The 17,009-nt window shown below is 44.8% G+C and overlaps 3 protein-coding genes across 3 annotated transcripts; 1 reads left to right on the forward strand and 2 right to left on the reverse strand.

The window, feature by feature from the left end:
* The first annotated feature begins 3,952 nt into the window (after positions 1–3,952).
* On the forward strand, positions 3,953–5,242 carry LOC149088690 (uncharacterized protein F54H12.2-like). The gene has a single exon (XM_089252211.1). The coding sequence runs from the start codon at positions 3,953–3,955 to the stop codon at positions 5,240–5,242; it is 1,290 nt and encodes a 429-aa protein (XP_089108337.1).
* Positions 5,243–10,530: 5,288 nt separating this feature from the next.
* Positions 10,531–11,820, reverse strand: LOC149088691 (uncharacterized protein F54H12.2-like). The gene has a single exon (XM_089252222.1). It carries the CDS (start codon positions 11,818–11,820, stop codon positions 10,531–10,533), a length of 1,290 nt encoding a protein of 429 aa, XP_089108348.1.
* Positions 11,821–13,009: 1,189 nt separating this feature from the next.
* LOC149088692 (uncharacterized) lies at positions 13,010–13,513 on the reverse strand. Its single transcript, XM_089252232.1, has one exon. The coding sequence runs from the start codon at positions 13,511–13,513 to the stop codon at positions 13,010–13,012; it is 504 nt and encodes a 167-aa protein (XP_089108358.1).
* Positions 13,514–17,009: the final 3,496 nt, after the last annotated feature.

Here is a 17,009-nt window from a genome sequence, read left to right on the forward strand (position 1 = left end):
TAACTTCCTCTCGCACGTGTCGTACTTGCAGAAGAAGACGGCAAAGATGCTCAAAGACTTCAGGCGACTCTCAGGCTCGAATTGGGGCTACGACAAGGAGTTCCGGAATACCCTCTATCGTCAGATAATTGTCAGGCAAGTGGCCTACGGTGCATCCATATGGTATTCCGACCCCGGCGTCAGGCTCTCAAGGGCGGTTCAGGCTCTTCAGCGCCCGCACCTCCTGTTCATCACTCGAGCATACAGGTCCACGTCGAACAAGGTACTCCAGCTGGCCACCCACAACCCTCCTCTGGGCCTCGTTCTGCAAGCGGAGAATCGCCAGGTTCGGCTGCTTATGTTCAGGGAAGACGTCACGTTTTTTAACGTGAGATTCCTGGCCGACAGGTTTGAACGCCCGGTCCCCAGCGTTCCCCAGCACCCGTCAAAGGAGCTGCCCACGGACCAAATTGCTCTTTTCCAGGCGCCATTCAACGAACAACAGTGGCAGATCTTCACAGATGGCTCCAAGAACTCCGACGGCGTGGCCTCTGCATTCGTGGCATTCCGCAACCATGTCCGAGTACAAGACTGGAGCTCCCGACTCAACAATTTCAACTCGATCTTCCAAGCCGAGATCTTTGCCATTCTCCAAGCGGTCCGCTTCGCTTCATCATGCTCTGAACCTTCTATGATCTTCACTGACAGCCTCTCTTCCCTCCACGCCATATCAAACCCGTTCAACCGAACCCAACTGGTGAACGACACTCGCAATACCCTCCTCCTGCACCCACGCATACGCCTTTCATGGATTAAAGCCCACCAAGGATTTAAAGGCAACGAGGAGGCCGACACCCTAGCAAAAAGCACCACGACAGCCACTTCTGCCATCACTCTCCCGCTGCCAGCTTCGCACGCGAAGTCACATTTTGCTACGCTGGTCCTCCGCAGGTGGCAACTCATATGGAATGCGGAGGAGACTTCCACCAACGTTAACCTCATTGTCCCAACGGTCTCACGTGGTCGGGAGGTGTGGTCAAGGACGAAAATCATCTTTTACACGGAACATGGTCCCTTCCCGACGTACTTGAAGAGGTTTAAGGCCTCGAATAACCACTTCTGCGCCTGCGGGGGAATCGGCGATCTCCATCACTACGTTTCCATATGTACCCTTACGGAATCGTACCACTCCTTCTTCTTGGGAGACTGGAGCGTGCACCAATATGCATGGAAACGACGTATGATGCGCAGCCCCTTCAACTACAACAAAATTGCTGCACTAATTAACTTCTTGGAAGCTTTTTCGCACCTTCTACGTCAAGATACCATGTCTGACCCCCCCGTCTAGCGACTCTGACAGCGAAAATACGGATGATCTTGACCCGCCAGTTACCAGATCACGCTCCACCGGTCAACATTTTATGCTGGTGTAATCCGAAACCCCTCAACGAGATGCGATACGACCAACTCACCCACTCACCACACCCAGGGCTTGTGTAAGCTCCCTGATGTCGACGCCGCAACTATAGGATCACATGTGTATTATCGTGAGTAGTATAGAATTGAGAGAATGAGAACAGGGGCGCCAGGGGCGCATCCGGGGGCGCACCTGTGTTCCGGAAGTGGTTTACCCCCTCCCCCACTGTTCTCGTCTCTCCCCTCCCTCCACCCCTTCGGCTGGCGACGGACTTCTTTTTTCGCGAGTGGGTGACGGACTTCCGGTATATAAATGTCTTCTTCTCCTCTATTTTTTTAGAGATGGAGAACGTTTACGATAATCCTCGTAGTGCAGCAAGCTATGGTGGTATAGAAGCGCTGTATAAAGCCTTGAAAGGGAAAGTTTCTCGTGAAAAAATAAAAGAATGGTTGGAAGGTGAGAAGTCGTATACTCTTCACAGGAAAAGAAATAACAAATTCGCTCGTAATCGGATAATAGTAGGGCGTATAGATCAGCAGTTTCAGGCGGACCTGGTTGATATGCGAAATTTATCTCGGTATAATGATGATTATCGATATCTATTAACATGTATAGACGTGTTATCGAAATACGCATGGGCCGTGCCGTTAAAAGATAAAACGGGAAAGAGTGTTGTTGAAGCGTTCCGAAATATATTTAATGAGAGACAGCCAATGGCTTTGCAAACTGATAAAGGCACGGAATTCAAGAACAGAATTTTTCAAAAATTTCTCAAAGAAAGAAAAGTCAAATTTTTTACCACTGAGAATGATACTATTAAAGCGGCTATAGCGGAAAGATTCAACAGAACACTGAAATCTAAGATGTGGAAGTATTTCGTGGCGAAAAACACCTACAGATATGTGGAGGTTCTTCCGGATCTGATGCACAGCTATAATAACACATACCATCGGAGCATAAAGATGTGCCCAGTGGATGTTAACAAAGAGAACGAGAAGCAGGTGTGGGGTAACCTGTATGGAAAACATGAAAAAAAAGTGAAACAGAAATTTCAAGTAGGCGATTACGTGCGTATTTCACGCTTTAAACACACCTTCGAAAAAGGTTACGAAACAAATTTTTCGTACGAAGTGTTCGTGGTGGATCAGTGTGTGGACAGAGTGATACCAGTGTATATATTGAAGGACCTGATGGGAGAAGAGATAAAAGGGACGTTTTACGCAGAAGAACTAGTGAAAGTCAAACTTGATGACACGTTTCCAGTGGAAAAGGTGCTGAGGAAAAGAAAAATGAAAAACGGTAAAACCGAATTTTATGTGAAATTTTTACACTACCCGAAAAAGTTCAATTCGTGGGTGGAGCTATAAATACCGGTCGCATCAAGTGAACGTGATTATTTTAGCAAGATGTCTTCGTTTTACCTCACGTGTCCCAGCCATGCTTCTTTAAATTTCTTCCCGCAAAATACGTTATCCGAATTTACAGTGAAACTTCCCAACGCGTTGGAATTTGATTCTGATGTTGAAGTTGCCCTTACGGAACTTATATTCCCGCATTCTTTCCATAACATAACGGAGCAAACTAATTCATTCGAGTTTGATGTAGGAAACGGAGTGCTCAAAAAGGGTAAAATCCCATGTGGTTTTTACGATAGCACTTTGGATCTTATAAAAGCAATATCACATAATTTCCAAGACAAAATATCGGTTACATTCAACAAGACTACGAAAAAAGTGAAAGTGAATTTGAGGAAGGGATCCAGACTTATTCTTCACACCGGTATAGCCGAAAACTTGGGATTCGAGCCCGGTGAGATAAAGGGACCAATTGTGGAAGGTCCGTTCGCAGCTGATCCGAAACTGGATTTCCATCTTCTCTACGTATACTGTGACATAGTTGAACCTCAAATCGTTGGAAACGTATACGCGCCTCTGCTTCGTATAGTTAAAGTGCACGGTCAAGACGGTGAGATAGTGAACTCCACTTTCGAAAGAGGTCATTACATCCCGCTCGCTCGAAGGAGTTTTGACACCCTTCATATTTATATAAGGACGCACACGGGTCGTAAAGTTTCATTCAAACGTGGGAAGGTGATCGTGAAACTTCACTTCCGATTGAAACACTTGTGAATATGCCGTACAAAAAGTACTGTTGCTGCATTGACGACATAGCTGGTTATTATGTTAGTCAATCAGGTGGTGGCGGTAATTATCCATATTATCAAGGAGTGCCGCTGCAGCGTGGATCGGGAGGTTTCGGATCGATTTTCTCTGCCCTTTTTCGTTCGGCAATACCTCTACTGAAAAGTGGCGCGAAAGCGTTCGGGCGACAGGTCCTGCGTTCTGGAGTTGACATCGTTAACGACGTGGCACATGGAAAAGACTTGAAATCTGCAGCAAAAGATAGAGCGAAAGAGGCGGGGCTTGTACTCACAGACAAAGCATCGTCTAAAATTAAAACCATGCTAGGTGGGAAACATAAAAGGAAGCGTCTGGTTAAGAAAGCTATCATTCGTAAGAAAGCGAGGACAGCGTCAACACCTGATATATTCGACTGATGGCTTTCATTATGGAGAACTCCCCCGAATGTTTGAAAAGTGAAGTGGATTTGTTCACGTTGCCCCCAACGCAAACAGCAATAGAAGGTGGTGAATGGATAGAGTTTCTCCCTCTCTCCAGCATCAGAGATGGCAATGGACCCTTGGAATTCAACGTCAGTGGAAGCGGAGACGATTACATCGACTTGTCCTCCACGAACCTATACGTGAGGGTGAAGGTTTCTAAGGCGAACGGAGACGCTCTATCTGACAAAGACACCATTTCTACAGCGAATCTATTCCTACATTCCCTTTTTTCACAGGTTGACGTCTCGTTGAACGGAAGAAACATCACTAATTCTTCTCACACTTATCCCTATCGCGCGTACATAGAGACTTTACTTAACTATGGACATGATGCAAAGACCGGCCCCCTCGCTATGGAAGGGTATTACAAGGATACGGCCGGATTTATGACAGATCTACAAAACAATGAGGGTTTGAAGAAACGAGGTGAATGCATTGCAAATAGTCGATCATATGAAATGATGGGCAGACTTCACTGTTCACTTTTCTTTCAGGAAAGGCTGCTTCTCAACCTAGTGGATATGAAAGTTCGGCTGGTGCGTTCAAAGCCATCGTTCTGTCTAATCGCCGCAACTACCGATTACGACGTTTTAATCGAACACGCGAGTCTATTTGTTCGCAAAGTCAAAATCAATCCGGCTGTTGCAATCGGCCACGCGAAAGCCCTTGAAAAGACAACTGCCAAATATCCAGTCAACAGAGTGCTATGCAAAGTTTATTCAGTTGCACAAGGAAGCATGTCATTTGTTCAAGATAACGTTTTCCTCGGGACTATGCCGCGCAGAGTTATCATAGGCATTGTGGATAACGACGCTTTCAACGGAACTTACACCACCAACCCTTTTGAATTTAAACACCATGATCTGAATTTCATCGCAGTTTACTTGGACGGGCGACCGATGCCCCATAAACCCCTGGAACCAAACTTCCGGAACGGCAACACTGTTAGGGCTTATAAAAACCTGTTCAGGGTTGACGAGGACCACGGAATTGATTTGACCCGAGAAGAATTCGAGAAGGGGTACTCATTATTTTGCTTTTCCCTGCTTCCTGATCAGAGTGATTGCGGGCATCTGCAGTTGGTGAGACAAGGAAACCTCCGCGTCGAATTAAAATTCGATAAAGCGTTGCCGAAAACCATTTCTGTTATAATATACGGAGAATTTCAGAATCTCATAGAGATCACGAAATCGAGGAGCGTGTTGTGTGATTATTCCAGCTAATGGATACCAATCAGATACGTCGAGCCCTCCGAAAGAATCCAATCACAAGAGAAACATTTAGAGATGTTTATGCAAGCAACACCCTACCATCGCATATACGAAGTTATCCAACTGCTCTGGTTGTGAACACAGACACCAGCTTCGAGGGTGGAGAACACTGGTTAGCAATATATCTGCATGACGATGTTAATGCAGAGTTCTTCGACTCCTTTGGAAGAGCACCTACGGACTTTCAAAAAGGTGACATCGTCAACTTCCTGAAGCGATATCAACGAGTCCGCTACAATGATGTAGCGCTGCAGTCACCGGATACGGAAGTATGCGGGCAATACGTGATATACTATATATATTGTAAATGTTTGGGGGAGAGCATGCACGCCATTGTCTCGCGTTTTAATGTGAATAACGACAAGCGAGTGCATAATTTTGTGAAAAAGAAATTTTTCGTCTAATAAAAAGAAATTGCATTGTGAAAGTTTTGTCATTATTCAGCATGCAACCGTTAACGTTGCATCACCCATTCACAGCTGTGTGTGCAGGGGCGAGTGGAAGCGGGAAAACTTTCTTTTTAAAAGAATTATTGGAGCATAGGGAAAGACTCATGAAACCAATTCCAAAGAGGGTGATATGGTTTTACAGCGAATCTCAACCAATCCACGACGAAATAAAAAATGTCGAATTCAAAGAAGATTGCGATTTCGATAACGTTTCTGACGCGCTACTTATTTTTGATGATCTTATGTCAGAGCTCTCGGGTGATCAGAAAATTATTAAACTTTTCACCAAATACAGCCATCACAGAAATTTATCAGTCATTTTCATAACCCAAAACTTTTTTCACAGGGGGCTGCGAGAGATAACGCTGAACGCGCACTACATTTTCTTGTTCAAAAACAGGCGGGATTTGAATCAGGTTACTCATTTGGGGAGGCAACTGTATCCCACAAAGCTGAAATTCTTTCAACAAGTATATGAAGACGCGACGAAAGATTGCTATTCGTATCTCTTGATCGATTTACGTCAAGAAACGGATGAGAAAATGCGCCTGCGCACTAACGTGCTACCCACGCAAACCCAGTACGTTTATCTACCGCGAAGATGAAATCAAGCACCATTCCAACCATGACTGCAGTAATAGAGGTCGAAGGTTTTCAGCTCTCAAGCGGAACTTTCATAATTAAAGAGCTAGCATACTGCTGTCTACACACGGGTGAAACGTTTCGTGGGTCTTATAGACCCCCGTGTAAATTCGACGACCTGGCCGACAAGGACCAACGTCAGATTCGATGGGTCACAAATAACATACATCACATTCCATGGAATAATGGGCAATACTCATTCGAGATGGTGGAGATTGTGATGGAGAAATTGAGAAAAAAATTCACAGTGCTGTATACGAAAGGTTTAGAGAAAAGCCGTATGCTGGAACAGCAATATGGTTTACACGCTTTCAATTTGGATTGTGTCTTATGCCCCAACATCATGGAGTTACCCGAAATCGAAGTTGACTGTAATTTACATCACTCGAAACACTGTGCGTTAGCCAAAGCGGTTGCGTACGCTGAATGGTTAAAAGAATGACCTCTCGAACTCTCGTGTTATTCAACGTTATGACGGTGCGGAAGCAACATATGCTACGTCTCCTGTGCGCTTGCCCACAGAATCAACGAAAAAAACTTTTGAAAAAACTACCGAATAGCGGGATAAAAACAGTTTGTGAATGCGCTTTGAATCTGCTTAAGGGGAATATTCCCGTAACAAGCGCTCAGAAAACAAAGTTACGAAAGCACAAGCTGGTTATTCGCAGATTAGCAGACCGGAAGCTCCCGCTGTATAAAAAGAAAAAAATCATAGTACAAAAAGGAGGTTTCCTGAACGTGCTGCTGCCGCTTGCATTGAGTGCGATAACTTCGCTAATCTCTAAATGAATATGGAATTCACAAAGAAGATGATTCTTGTACCCGAGGAACGCGTCAATCGTCACATAATCCCAGAACGTTATCTCTCTGAGATGGACATGGAGATGCAGAAAATATTGAAAAGCAGACAACCTGATTACATTAAAATAAAATTGTATCAGCAAGTGTTGAACAAGCGGATATCAGCTAATGAAAACAATCTACCTCAAATTGAAGAAAAGGAGGATGAGAACAAAGAAGAGCCCAAGCCGGTGACGAATCCCCCAAAAACCGAAGAGAAGAAAATGCCTAAGACAATGATGGAAAAGAAACCGGATCTCGAAGATGTGATTCTTCTTGGAACTCCAAAATCCAACAGACCGGCGGTAGAAAAAATACTTTCTTACATGAAGTTACATCCGCGAATCGTGAGATGGACACCAGAGGGAGAATTGGTATATAAAGGACGGAAAATTGTAAATTCTAACATAATCGACCTTATGTCCAGTGTCGTCAGCTCGGGAAAGAAGAAAGTTTTTCCAGCCCAGAAAGAATTTTTGAATGCACTAAGTGATATCAACCTTCCTTCCACGTACATAAAAAATAAGGTTTATCAAAAGAAATGGATCATGCTGTAACAACACGAAAGAGACACTTCAGCGTTGATGAGACAGGAAAAGCCTTAATATCGGTCATCATTGTGCTCATAATTATTATACTAACTTTATCCAGCCTGACATTGCTCGCGTACGACGAGAGAGGTAAAGAGTTCCAATTTGGAGGAAACTGTTCACGTTCCAAATCTCTTGGCGATGGCGTGTTTTTCACGAAATGCAATGCAATTTATGATATTCGAGTTTTTGCAAATAATACACCAACGATTAAAGGAATCAATTTAAATTCTAAGCAGATGTACAAATTAATTGAACATGCAATTGATATTTTAATCTAAAGAAATAAAAAAAATTTTATTTCAAAATAACTTGTTGTTTGCTACATTACTGTGCGTATTTTACTCCTTTATTTTATGATTATTAATTATCTTAAGGGGGGGGGGAAAAGGCTTCTTTTATGAAACGGTGAATGAAGTGAGGGGGGGGGGGCTTAGCCTGGACGCCACTCCAGTTACCGAACTCAGGTGAACAGATTCCAACCATCGGCATTAAAAGATGGATGGAATACAGTCTCGGACCTGCCCCATGAATTCATCATGCAAACCTTTCACACACACATGCACACACACACATACAGATACCCTAGAAGGGTATTCAACTTTCACAATGCAATTTCTTTTTATTAGACGAAAAATTTCTTTTTCACAAAATTATGCACTCGCTTGTCGTTATTCACATTAAAACGCGAGACAATGGCGTGCATGCTCTCCCCCAAACATTTACAATATATATAGTATATCACGTATTGCCCGCATACTTCCGTATCCGGTGACTGCAGCGCTACATCATTGTAGCGGACTCGTTGATATCGCTTCAGGAAGTTGACGATGTCACCTTTTTGAAAGTCCGTAGGTGCTCTTCCAAAGGAGTCGAAGAACTCTGCATTAACATCGTCATGCAGATATATTGCTAACCAGTGTTCTCCACCCTCGAAGCTGGTGTCTGTGTTCACAACCAGAGCAGTTGGATAACTTCGTATATGCGATGGTAGGGTGTTGCTTGCATAAACATCTCTAAATGTTTCTCTTGTGATTGGATTCTTTCGAAGGGTTCGACGTATCTGATTGGTATCCATTAGCTGGAATAATCACACAACACGCTCCTCGATTTCGTGATCTCTATGAGATTCTGAAATTCTACGTATATTATAACAGAAATGGTTTTCGGCAACGCTTTATCGAATTTTAATTCGACGCGGAGGTTTCCTTGTCTCACCAACTGCAGATGCCCGCAATCACTCTGATCAGGAAGCAGGGTCCAAATTGAAAGCGTGTAAACCATATTGCTGTTCCAGCATACGGCTTTTCTCTAAACCTTTCGTATACAGCACTGTGAATTTTTTTCTCAATTTCTCCATCACAATCTCCACCATCTCGAATGAGTATTGCCCATTATTCCATGGAATGTGATGTATGTTATTTGTGACCCATCGAATCTGACGTTGGTCCTTGTCGGCCAGGTCGTCGAATTTACACGGGGGTCTATAAGACCCACGAAACGTTTCACCCGTGTGTAGACAGCAGTATGCTAGCTCTTTAATTATGAAAGTTCCGCTTGAGAGCTGAAAACCTTCGACCTCTATTACTGCAGTCATGGTTGGAATGGTGCTTGATTTCATCTTCGCGGTAGATAAACGTACTGGGTTTGCGTGGGTAGCACGTTAGTGCGCAGGCGCATTTTCTCATCCGTTTCTTGACGTAAATCGATCAAGAGATACGAATAGCAATCTTTCGTCGCGTCTTCATATACTTGTTGAAAGAATTTCAGCTTTGTGGGATACAGTTGCCTCCCCAAATGAGTAACCTGATTCAAATCCCGCCTGTTTTTGAACAAGAAAATGTAGTGCGCGTTCAGCGTTATCTCTCGCAGCCCCCTGTGAAAAAAGTTTTGGGTTATGAAAATGACTGATAAATTTCTGTGATGGCTGTATTTGGTGAAAAGTTTAATAATTTTCTGATCACCCGAGAGCTCTGACATAAGATCATCAAAAATAAGTAGCGCGTCAGAAACGTTATCGAAATCGCAATCTTCTTTGAATTCGACATTTTTTATTTCGTCGTGGATTGGTTGAGATTCGCTGTAAAACCATATCACCCTCTTTGGAATTGGTTTCATGAGTCTTTCCCTATGCTCCAATAATTCTTTTAAAAAGAAAGTTTTCCCGCTTCCACTCGCCCCTGCACACACAGCTGTGAATGGGTGATGCAACGTTAACGGTTGCATGCTGAATAATGACAAAACTTTCACAATGCAATTTCTTTTTATTAGACGAAAAATTTCTTTTTCACAAAATTATGCACTCGCTTGTCGTTATTCACATTAAAACGCGAGACAATGGCGTGCATGCTCTCCCCCAAACATTTACAATATATATAGTATATCACGTATTGCCCGCATACTTCCGTATCCGGTGACTGCAGCGCTACATCATTGTAGCGGACTCGTTGATATCGCTTCAGGAAGTTGACGATGTCACCTTTTTGAAAGTCCGTAGGTGCTCTTCCAAAGGAGTCGAAGAACTCTGCATTAACATCGTCATGCAGATATATTGCTAACCAGTGTTCTCCACCCTCGAAGCTGGTGTCTGTGTTCACAACCAGAGCAGTTGGATAACTTCGTATATGCGATGGTAGGGTGTTGCTTGCATAAACATCTCTAAATGTTTCTCTTGTGATTGGATTCTTTCGGAGGGCTCGACGTATCTGATTGGTATCCATTAGCTGGAATAATCACACAACACGCTCCTCGATTTCGTGATCTCTATGAGATTCTGAAATTCTCCGTATATTATAACAGAAATGGTTTTCGGCAACGCTTTATCGAATTTTAATTCGACGCGGAGGTTTCCTTGTCTCACCAACTGCAGATGCCCGCAATCACTCTGATCAGGAAGCAGGGAAAAGCAAAATAATGAGTACCCCTTCTCGAATTCTTCTCGGGTCAAATCAATTCCGTGGTCCTCGTCAACCCTGAACAGGTTTTTATAAGCCCTAACAGTGTTGCCGTTCCGGAAGTTTGGTTCCAGGGGTTTATGGGGCATCGGTCGCCCGTCCAAGTAAACTGCGATGAAATTCAGATCATGGTGTTTAAATTCAAAAGGGTTGGTGGTGTAAGTTCCGTTGAAAGCGTCGTTATCCACAATGCCTATGATAACTCTGCGCGGCATAGTCCCGAGGAAAACGTTATCTTGAACAAATGACATGCTTCCTTGTGCAACTGAATAAACTTTGCATAGCACTCTGTTGACTGGATATTTGGCAGTTGTCTTTTCAAGGGCTTTCGCGTGGCCGATTGCAACAGCCGGATTGATTTTGACTTTGCGAACAAATAGACTCGCGTGTTCGATTAAAACGTCGTAATCGGTAGTTGCGGCGATTAGACAGAACGATGGCTTTGAACGCACCAGCCGAACTTTCATATCCACTAGGTTGAGAAGCAGCCTTTCCTGAAAGAAAAGTGAACAGTGAAGTCTGCCCATCATTTCATATGATCGACTATTTGCAATGCATTCACCTCGTTTCTTCAAACCCTCATTGTTTTGTAGATCTGTCATAAATCCGGCCGTATCCTTGTAATACCCTTCCATAGCGAGGGGGCCGGTCTTTGCATCATGTCCATAGTTAAGTAAAGTCTCTATGTACGCGCGATAGGGATAAGTGTGAGAAGAATTAGTGATGTTTCTTCCGTTCAACGAGACGTCAACCTGTGAAAAAAGGGAATGTAGGAATAGATTCGCTGTAGAAATGGTGTCTTTGTCAGATAGAGCGTCTCCGTTCGCCTTAGAAACCTTCACCCTCACGTATAGGTTCGTGGAGGACAAGTCGATGTAATCGTCTCCGCTTCCACTGACGTTGAATTCCAAGGGTCCATTGCCATCTCTGATGCTGGAGAGAGGGAGAAACTCTATCCATTCACCACCTTCTATTGCTGTTTGCGTTGGGGGCAACGTGAACAAATCCACTTCACTTTTCAAACATTCGGGGGAGTTCTCCATAATGAAAGCCATCAGTCGAATATATCAGGTGTTGACGCTGTCCTCGCTTTCTTACGAATGATAGCTTTCTTAACCAGACGCTTCCTTTTATGTTTCCCACCTAGCATGGTTTTAATTTTAGACGATGCTTTGTCTGTGAGTACAAGCCCCGCCTCTTTCGCTCTATCTTTTGCTGCAGATTTCAAGTCTTTTCCATGTGCCACGTCGTTAACGATGTCAACTCCAGAACGCAGGACCTGTCGCCCGAACGCTTTCGCGCCACTTTTCAGTAGAGGTATTGCCGAACGAAAAAGGGCAGAGAAAATCGATCCGAAACCTCCCGATCCACGCTGCAGCGGCACTCCTTGATAATATGGATAATTACCGCCACCACCTGATTGACTAACATAATAACCAGCTATGTCGTCAATGCAGCAACAGTACTTTTTGTACGGCATATTCACAAGTGTTTCAATCGGAAGTGAAGTTTCACGATCACCTTCCCACGTTTGAATGAAACTTTACGACCCGTGTGCGTCCTTATATAAATATGAAGGGTGTCAAAACTCCTTCGAGCGAGCGGGATGTAATGACCTCTTTCGAAAGTGGAGTTCACTATCTCACCGTCTTGACCGTGCACTTTAACTATACGAAGCAGAGGCGCGTATACGTTTCCAACGATTTGAGGTTCAACTATGTCACAGTATACGTAGAGAAGATGGAAATCCAGTTTCGGATCAGCTGCGAACGGACCTTCCACAATTGGTCCCTTTATCTCACCGGGCTCGAATCCCAAGTTTTCGGCTATACCGGTGTGAAGAATAAGTCTGGATCCCTTCCTCAAATTCACTTTCACTTTTTTCGTAGTCTTGTTGAATGTAACCGATATTTTGTCTTGGAAATTATGTGATATTGCTTTTATAAGATCCAAAGTGCTATCGTAAAAACCACATGGGATTTTACCCTTTTTGAGCACTCCGTTTCCTACATCAAACTCGAATGAATTAGTTTGCTCCGTTATGTTATGGAAAGAATGCGGGAATATAAGTTCCGTAAGGGCAACTTCAACATCAGAATCAAATTCCAACGCGTTGGGAAGTTTCACTGTAAATTCGGATAACGTATTTTGCGGGAAGAAATTTAAAGAAGCATGGCTGGGACACGTGAGGTAAAACGAAGACATCTTGCTAAAATAATCACGTTCACTTGATGCGACCGGTATTTATAGCTCCACCCACGAATTGAACTTTTTCGGGTAGTGTAAAAATTTCACATAAAATTCGGTTTTACCGTTTTTCATTTTTCTTTTCCTCAGCACCTTTTCCACTGGAAACGTGTCATCAAGTTTGACTTTCACTAGTTCTTCTGCGTAAAACGTCCCTTTTATCTCTTCTCCCATCAGGTCCTTCAATATATACACTGGTATCACTCTGTCCACACACTGATCCACCACGAACACTTCGTACGAAAAATTTGTTTCGTAACCTTTTTCGAAGGTGTGTTTAAAGCGTGAAATACGCACGTAATCGCCTACTTGAAATTTCTGTTTCACTTTTTTTTCATGTTTTCCATACAGGTTACCCCACACCTGCTTCTCGTTCTCTTTGTTAACATCCACTGGGCACATCTTTATGCTCCGATGGTATGTGTTATTATAGCTGTGCATCAGATCCGGAAGAACCTCCACATATCTGTAGGTGTTTTTCGCCACGAAATACTTCCACATCTTAGATTTCAGTGTTCTGTTGAATCTTTCCGCTATAGCCGCTTTAATAGTATCATTCTCAGTGGTAAAAAATTTGACTTTTCTTTCTTTGAGAAATTTTTGAAAAATTCTGTTCTTGAATTCCGTGCCTTTATCAGTTTGCAAAGCCATTGGCTGTCTCTCATTAAATATATTTCGGAACGCTTCAACAACACTCTTTCCCGTTTTATCTTTTAACGGCACGGCCCATGCGTATTTCGATAACACGTCTATACATGTTAATAGATATCGATAATCATCATTATACCGAGATAAATTTCGCATATCAACCAGGTCCGCCTGAAACTGCTGATCTATACGCCCTACTATTATCCGATTACGAGCGAATTTGTTATTTCTTTTCCTGTGAAGAGTATACGACTTCTCACCTTCCAACCATTCTTTTATTTTTTCACGAGAAACTTTCCCTTTCAAGGCTTTATACAGCGCTTCTATACCACCATAGCTTGCTGCACTACGAGGATTATCGTAAACGTTCTCCATCTCTAAAAAAATAGAGGAGAAGAAGACATTTATATACCGGAAGTCCGTCACCCACTCGCGAAAAAAGAAGTCCGTCGCCAGCCGAAGGGGTGGAGGGAGGGGAGAGACGAGAACAGTGGGGGAGGGGGTAAACCACTTCCGGAACACAGGTGCGCCCCCGGATGCGCCCCTGGCGCCCCTGTTCTCATTCTCTCAATTCTATACTACTATCGTGTGTATATAGTGTGTATTATAGGATCTCCTGTACATTTTGTATATTTGTATACTGTTCTTTCTTGCACTATATTTTTTTTCATCATTTTGGAAATCTGCACAGCACGGGCACTCTGCTTCGCTCAATCTTTTTTTTTTTTTTTTCTTTCCTGTTACCGTCGTAGAGGGACGGCGCGGTGTCCCCGCTTGGTAAAACTTGGCTCTCCAGCTTCCTGGATGGGAGCGCTCTCTAGCAACGGCTAGATGGGAGCCATCACTCTCTGGCAGACGGCCAGCAGAGATGCTCCCCGGCGCAGACGGCCCGGGTGGGAGCCTAGGTCTGGACACCAAGCTCCCTCGAAAGCGGACGCGCTGCTCTGTCACCTTTCCTTTTCTCACATATATCTATCCAAGAATCTTGGACTCGTGATGGGACAGTATTGTCTTCCACGGTTGTGTCCATTCTGTATGGCTCTTCCAGTCAGATTTTCTTTTACTCAATAAACGGCCTCCGGCGCGTCTCCAATACGTTAGAGGTTCTCACGAATATTAACGTGGAGGCGCGTCTGGTCTTTCAGTCCACTCAAGCGATCTGGAACAACGCTTCAGGTCACTAAAGTGATTTATAAAGGTGCTGTGGGTCACTGAAATAATGTGTTGAATGTGACGCGGACCACAAGTCAGGAGTTCTCAACCTATGGGTCGCGACGCCAGTTTGGGTCACACAGGCCTCCAAGGTGGGTCGCCAAAACCCACTAACAGCCAGGGATTGTCCAGCTACTGGTTCCGACTCAAACTTAATTCGCAGAGGCTTCCTAAATGGCCCGTGCAAAACCATTTAAAGGCACTGATTCGCGACCCAAACCCGATTCGCAGTGTCGTCCTAGATGAGTCGTGCTCATCCCTTTATAGTCCTCTTATAAGCCGCTGTGGTGGTCGAGAGGTCATAGTGGCGGACTCGCATCACTGGGACCTGGGTTCGAGCCCCACCGTCGCCACAGTGGTGGTCGGCTGAAGTTGGTTTTCTGTGGTTTCCGTTAAAAAGTCCCGTCACAGAGAGCAACAGACCTACAAACAGTACAAATATTCAGTCACGACACATCACTCGCTTCACATATCAGATGACTCCTAAGGCCACATTTGGCCAGCGAGCCATAAGTTGAGCGTGCATGGGTTAAAGGGTTGATCTCAAATTCATTTTGGACATCACAGTTAGCGAAAAAAACAAAAAAACAAAATGGCACGAGGAATTATCAAGAAATGTCCTTTCTCTGTTTTATTTGCGAACCCTATCTATAAAAGGCTGTTTACGCTGTTTCTGGCTGTTATGAATTGATTCTCCACACAGTCTAGCAAACGACGAAAAATCCCCTGACCCCTCTCCCTCCTACAAGGAAAAAAAAAAGACAGAACAAATCTGTGACGAACTTCACGAGCGCCTTATTCCGGCGAAAGGCACATTGCGAGGACTTGCGCGACGACGGCAATGACAGTCACCAGGTACAGGGAGTAGGAAGGCGCAGCTTCTGGTAACGAAGGGTAGCAGTCGTAGTCGTCGTCGTCGTCAACAGGAGGCTCAGCAACACTACCGTCCACTTGCTGCTCTTTGTCCGAGGAATCTTCTTCTATACACGAGGAAGAAGAAGACGACGCAAAGGTCCCCTTCGCCGAAACGTCAAAGACGCAGTTGTCGTGCCGCCGCCGAAGGCGACAGCTGCTGCACCCGTTCTTCTCGTAGACGGCGGAATCGGCTTCAGACGTCGACCGCGAACGATCATCGCCGCCGCACTGTTCGAAGCCGCGAGCCAGCAGCGCTGGAAGCGGATCTTCACCGATCGGAGTTCCTAACCGCTGCTGCTGTTGGTCGCTGGAATCGAATTCCGAGCCGCAAGCACTGCAGCAATGGGAGTTGACTGTTTTGGCTATCAATTCGAGCTCAGCAACAGCAACGTTGGTTTGGGCAGGATGCTCAGAGATTCGATTCCCGTTCGAAGGATGTCCTCCGACCTCGGCCGCGATGGACTTGGTGGTGACGTCCGTAACGCTCCCCTGAACCTCAGGGTCTTTCTCCGGAGATGTCGGCGGAGGTGGTGCCATCCTTTTGCGATTTCTCTTCCTACGAGGACGCCGCTTCTTTTTCTTGGGCAGCTGCTGATTTTCCTGGGCAGCGTCTTTCCCGTCTGAGGACGCTGCTGCCTCAAGTACTTCAGGTGCTGCGTGACATTTTCCAGGTGAGCCCATGGCAGTTTCGGCACCTACTTCGGATGCGGCTTTAACGATGCCAGATTTCTCGCCTCTTAACGGCGGTTTCTCGATGGTGGCATTCGGTTGCGTGTCGCACGTCCCCGTCCTGGAATGCCTTTGAAATCTCCTGCCGTTTGAGTTCTCTTGAAGTTCCTGATCGAAAACCATTCTCTTGCACCTTTTGAGAGTGGCAGCGTTGTTTCCCGATTGGCCGTCGCTTCTGGTGACTACCGACGAATCCGATCTACGACGAGAATCGTCAGGAGATCCCGTGTTCCTCTTGGAGAACGGATTCGGATCGGAAGATGCCACATATTTATCGTTAGGTACCACGTCCGGGAGCTCCAGTTAAGGAACTGGAGCTACTATAAAAACCGCCGTACTGGTTCAGGTCCGAGAGCCTCGCGAATCTTGGAGAGACAGAGCTTTCTTCGGACGATTGGTAAAGGTCGATTGTGTCACTGGGTACCGAAAACAGCGTCTTCAAACACAGTGATTGTACGACGGGGTCGGAGTTACTTTTTGAACAGGAGCCGTC

This window comes from Pholcus phalangioides, unplaced genomic scaffold (genome assembly GCF_987345545.1).
Source record: "Pholcus phalangioides strain wild (caught in Gottingen) unplaced genomic scaffold, Ppha-v1.0 ptg000003l_1, whole genome shotgun sequence".
NCBI classification, from domain to species: domain Eukaryota; kingdom Metazoa; phylum Arthropoda; class Arachnida; order Araneae; family Pholcidae; genus Pholcus; species Pholcus phalangioides.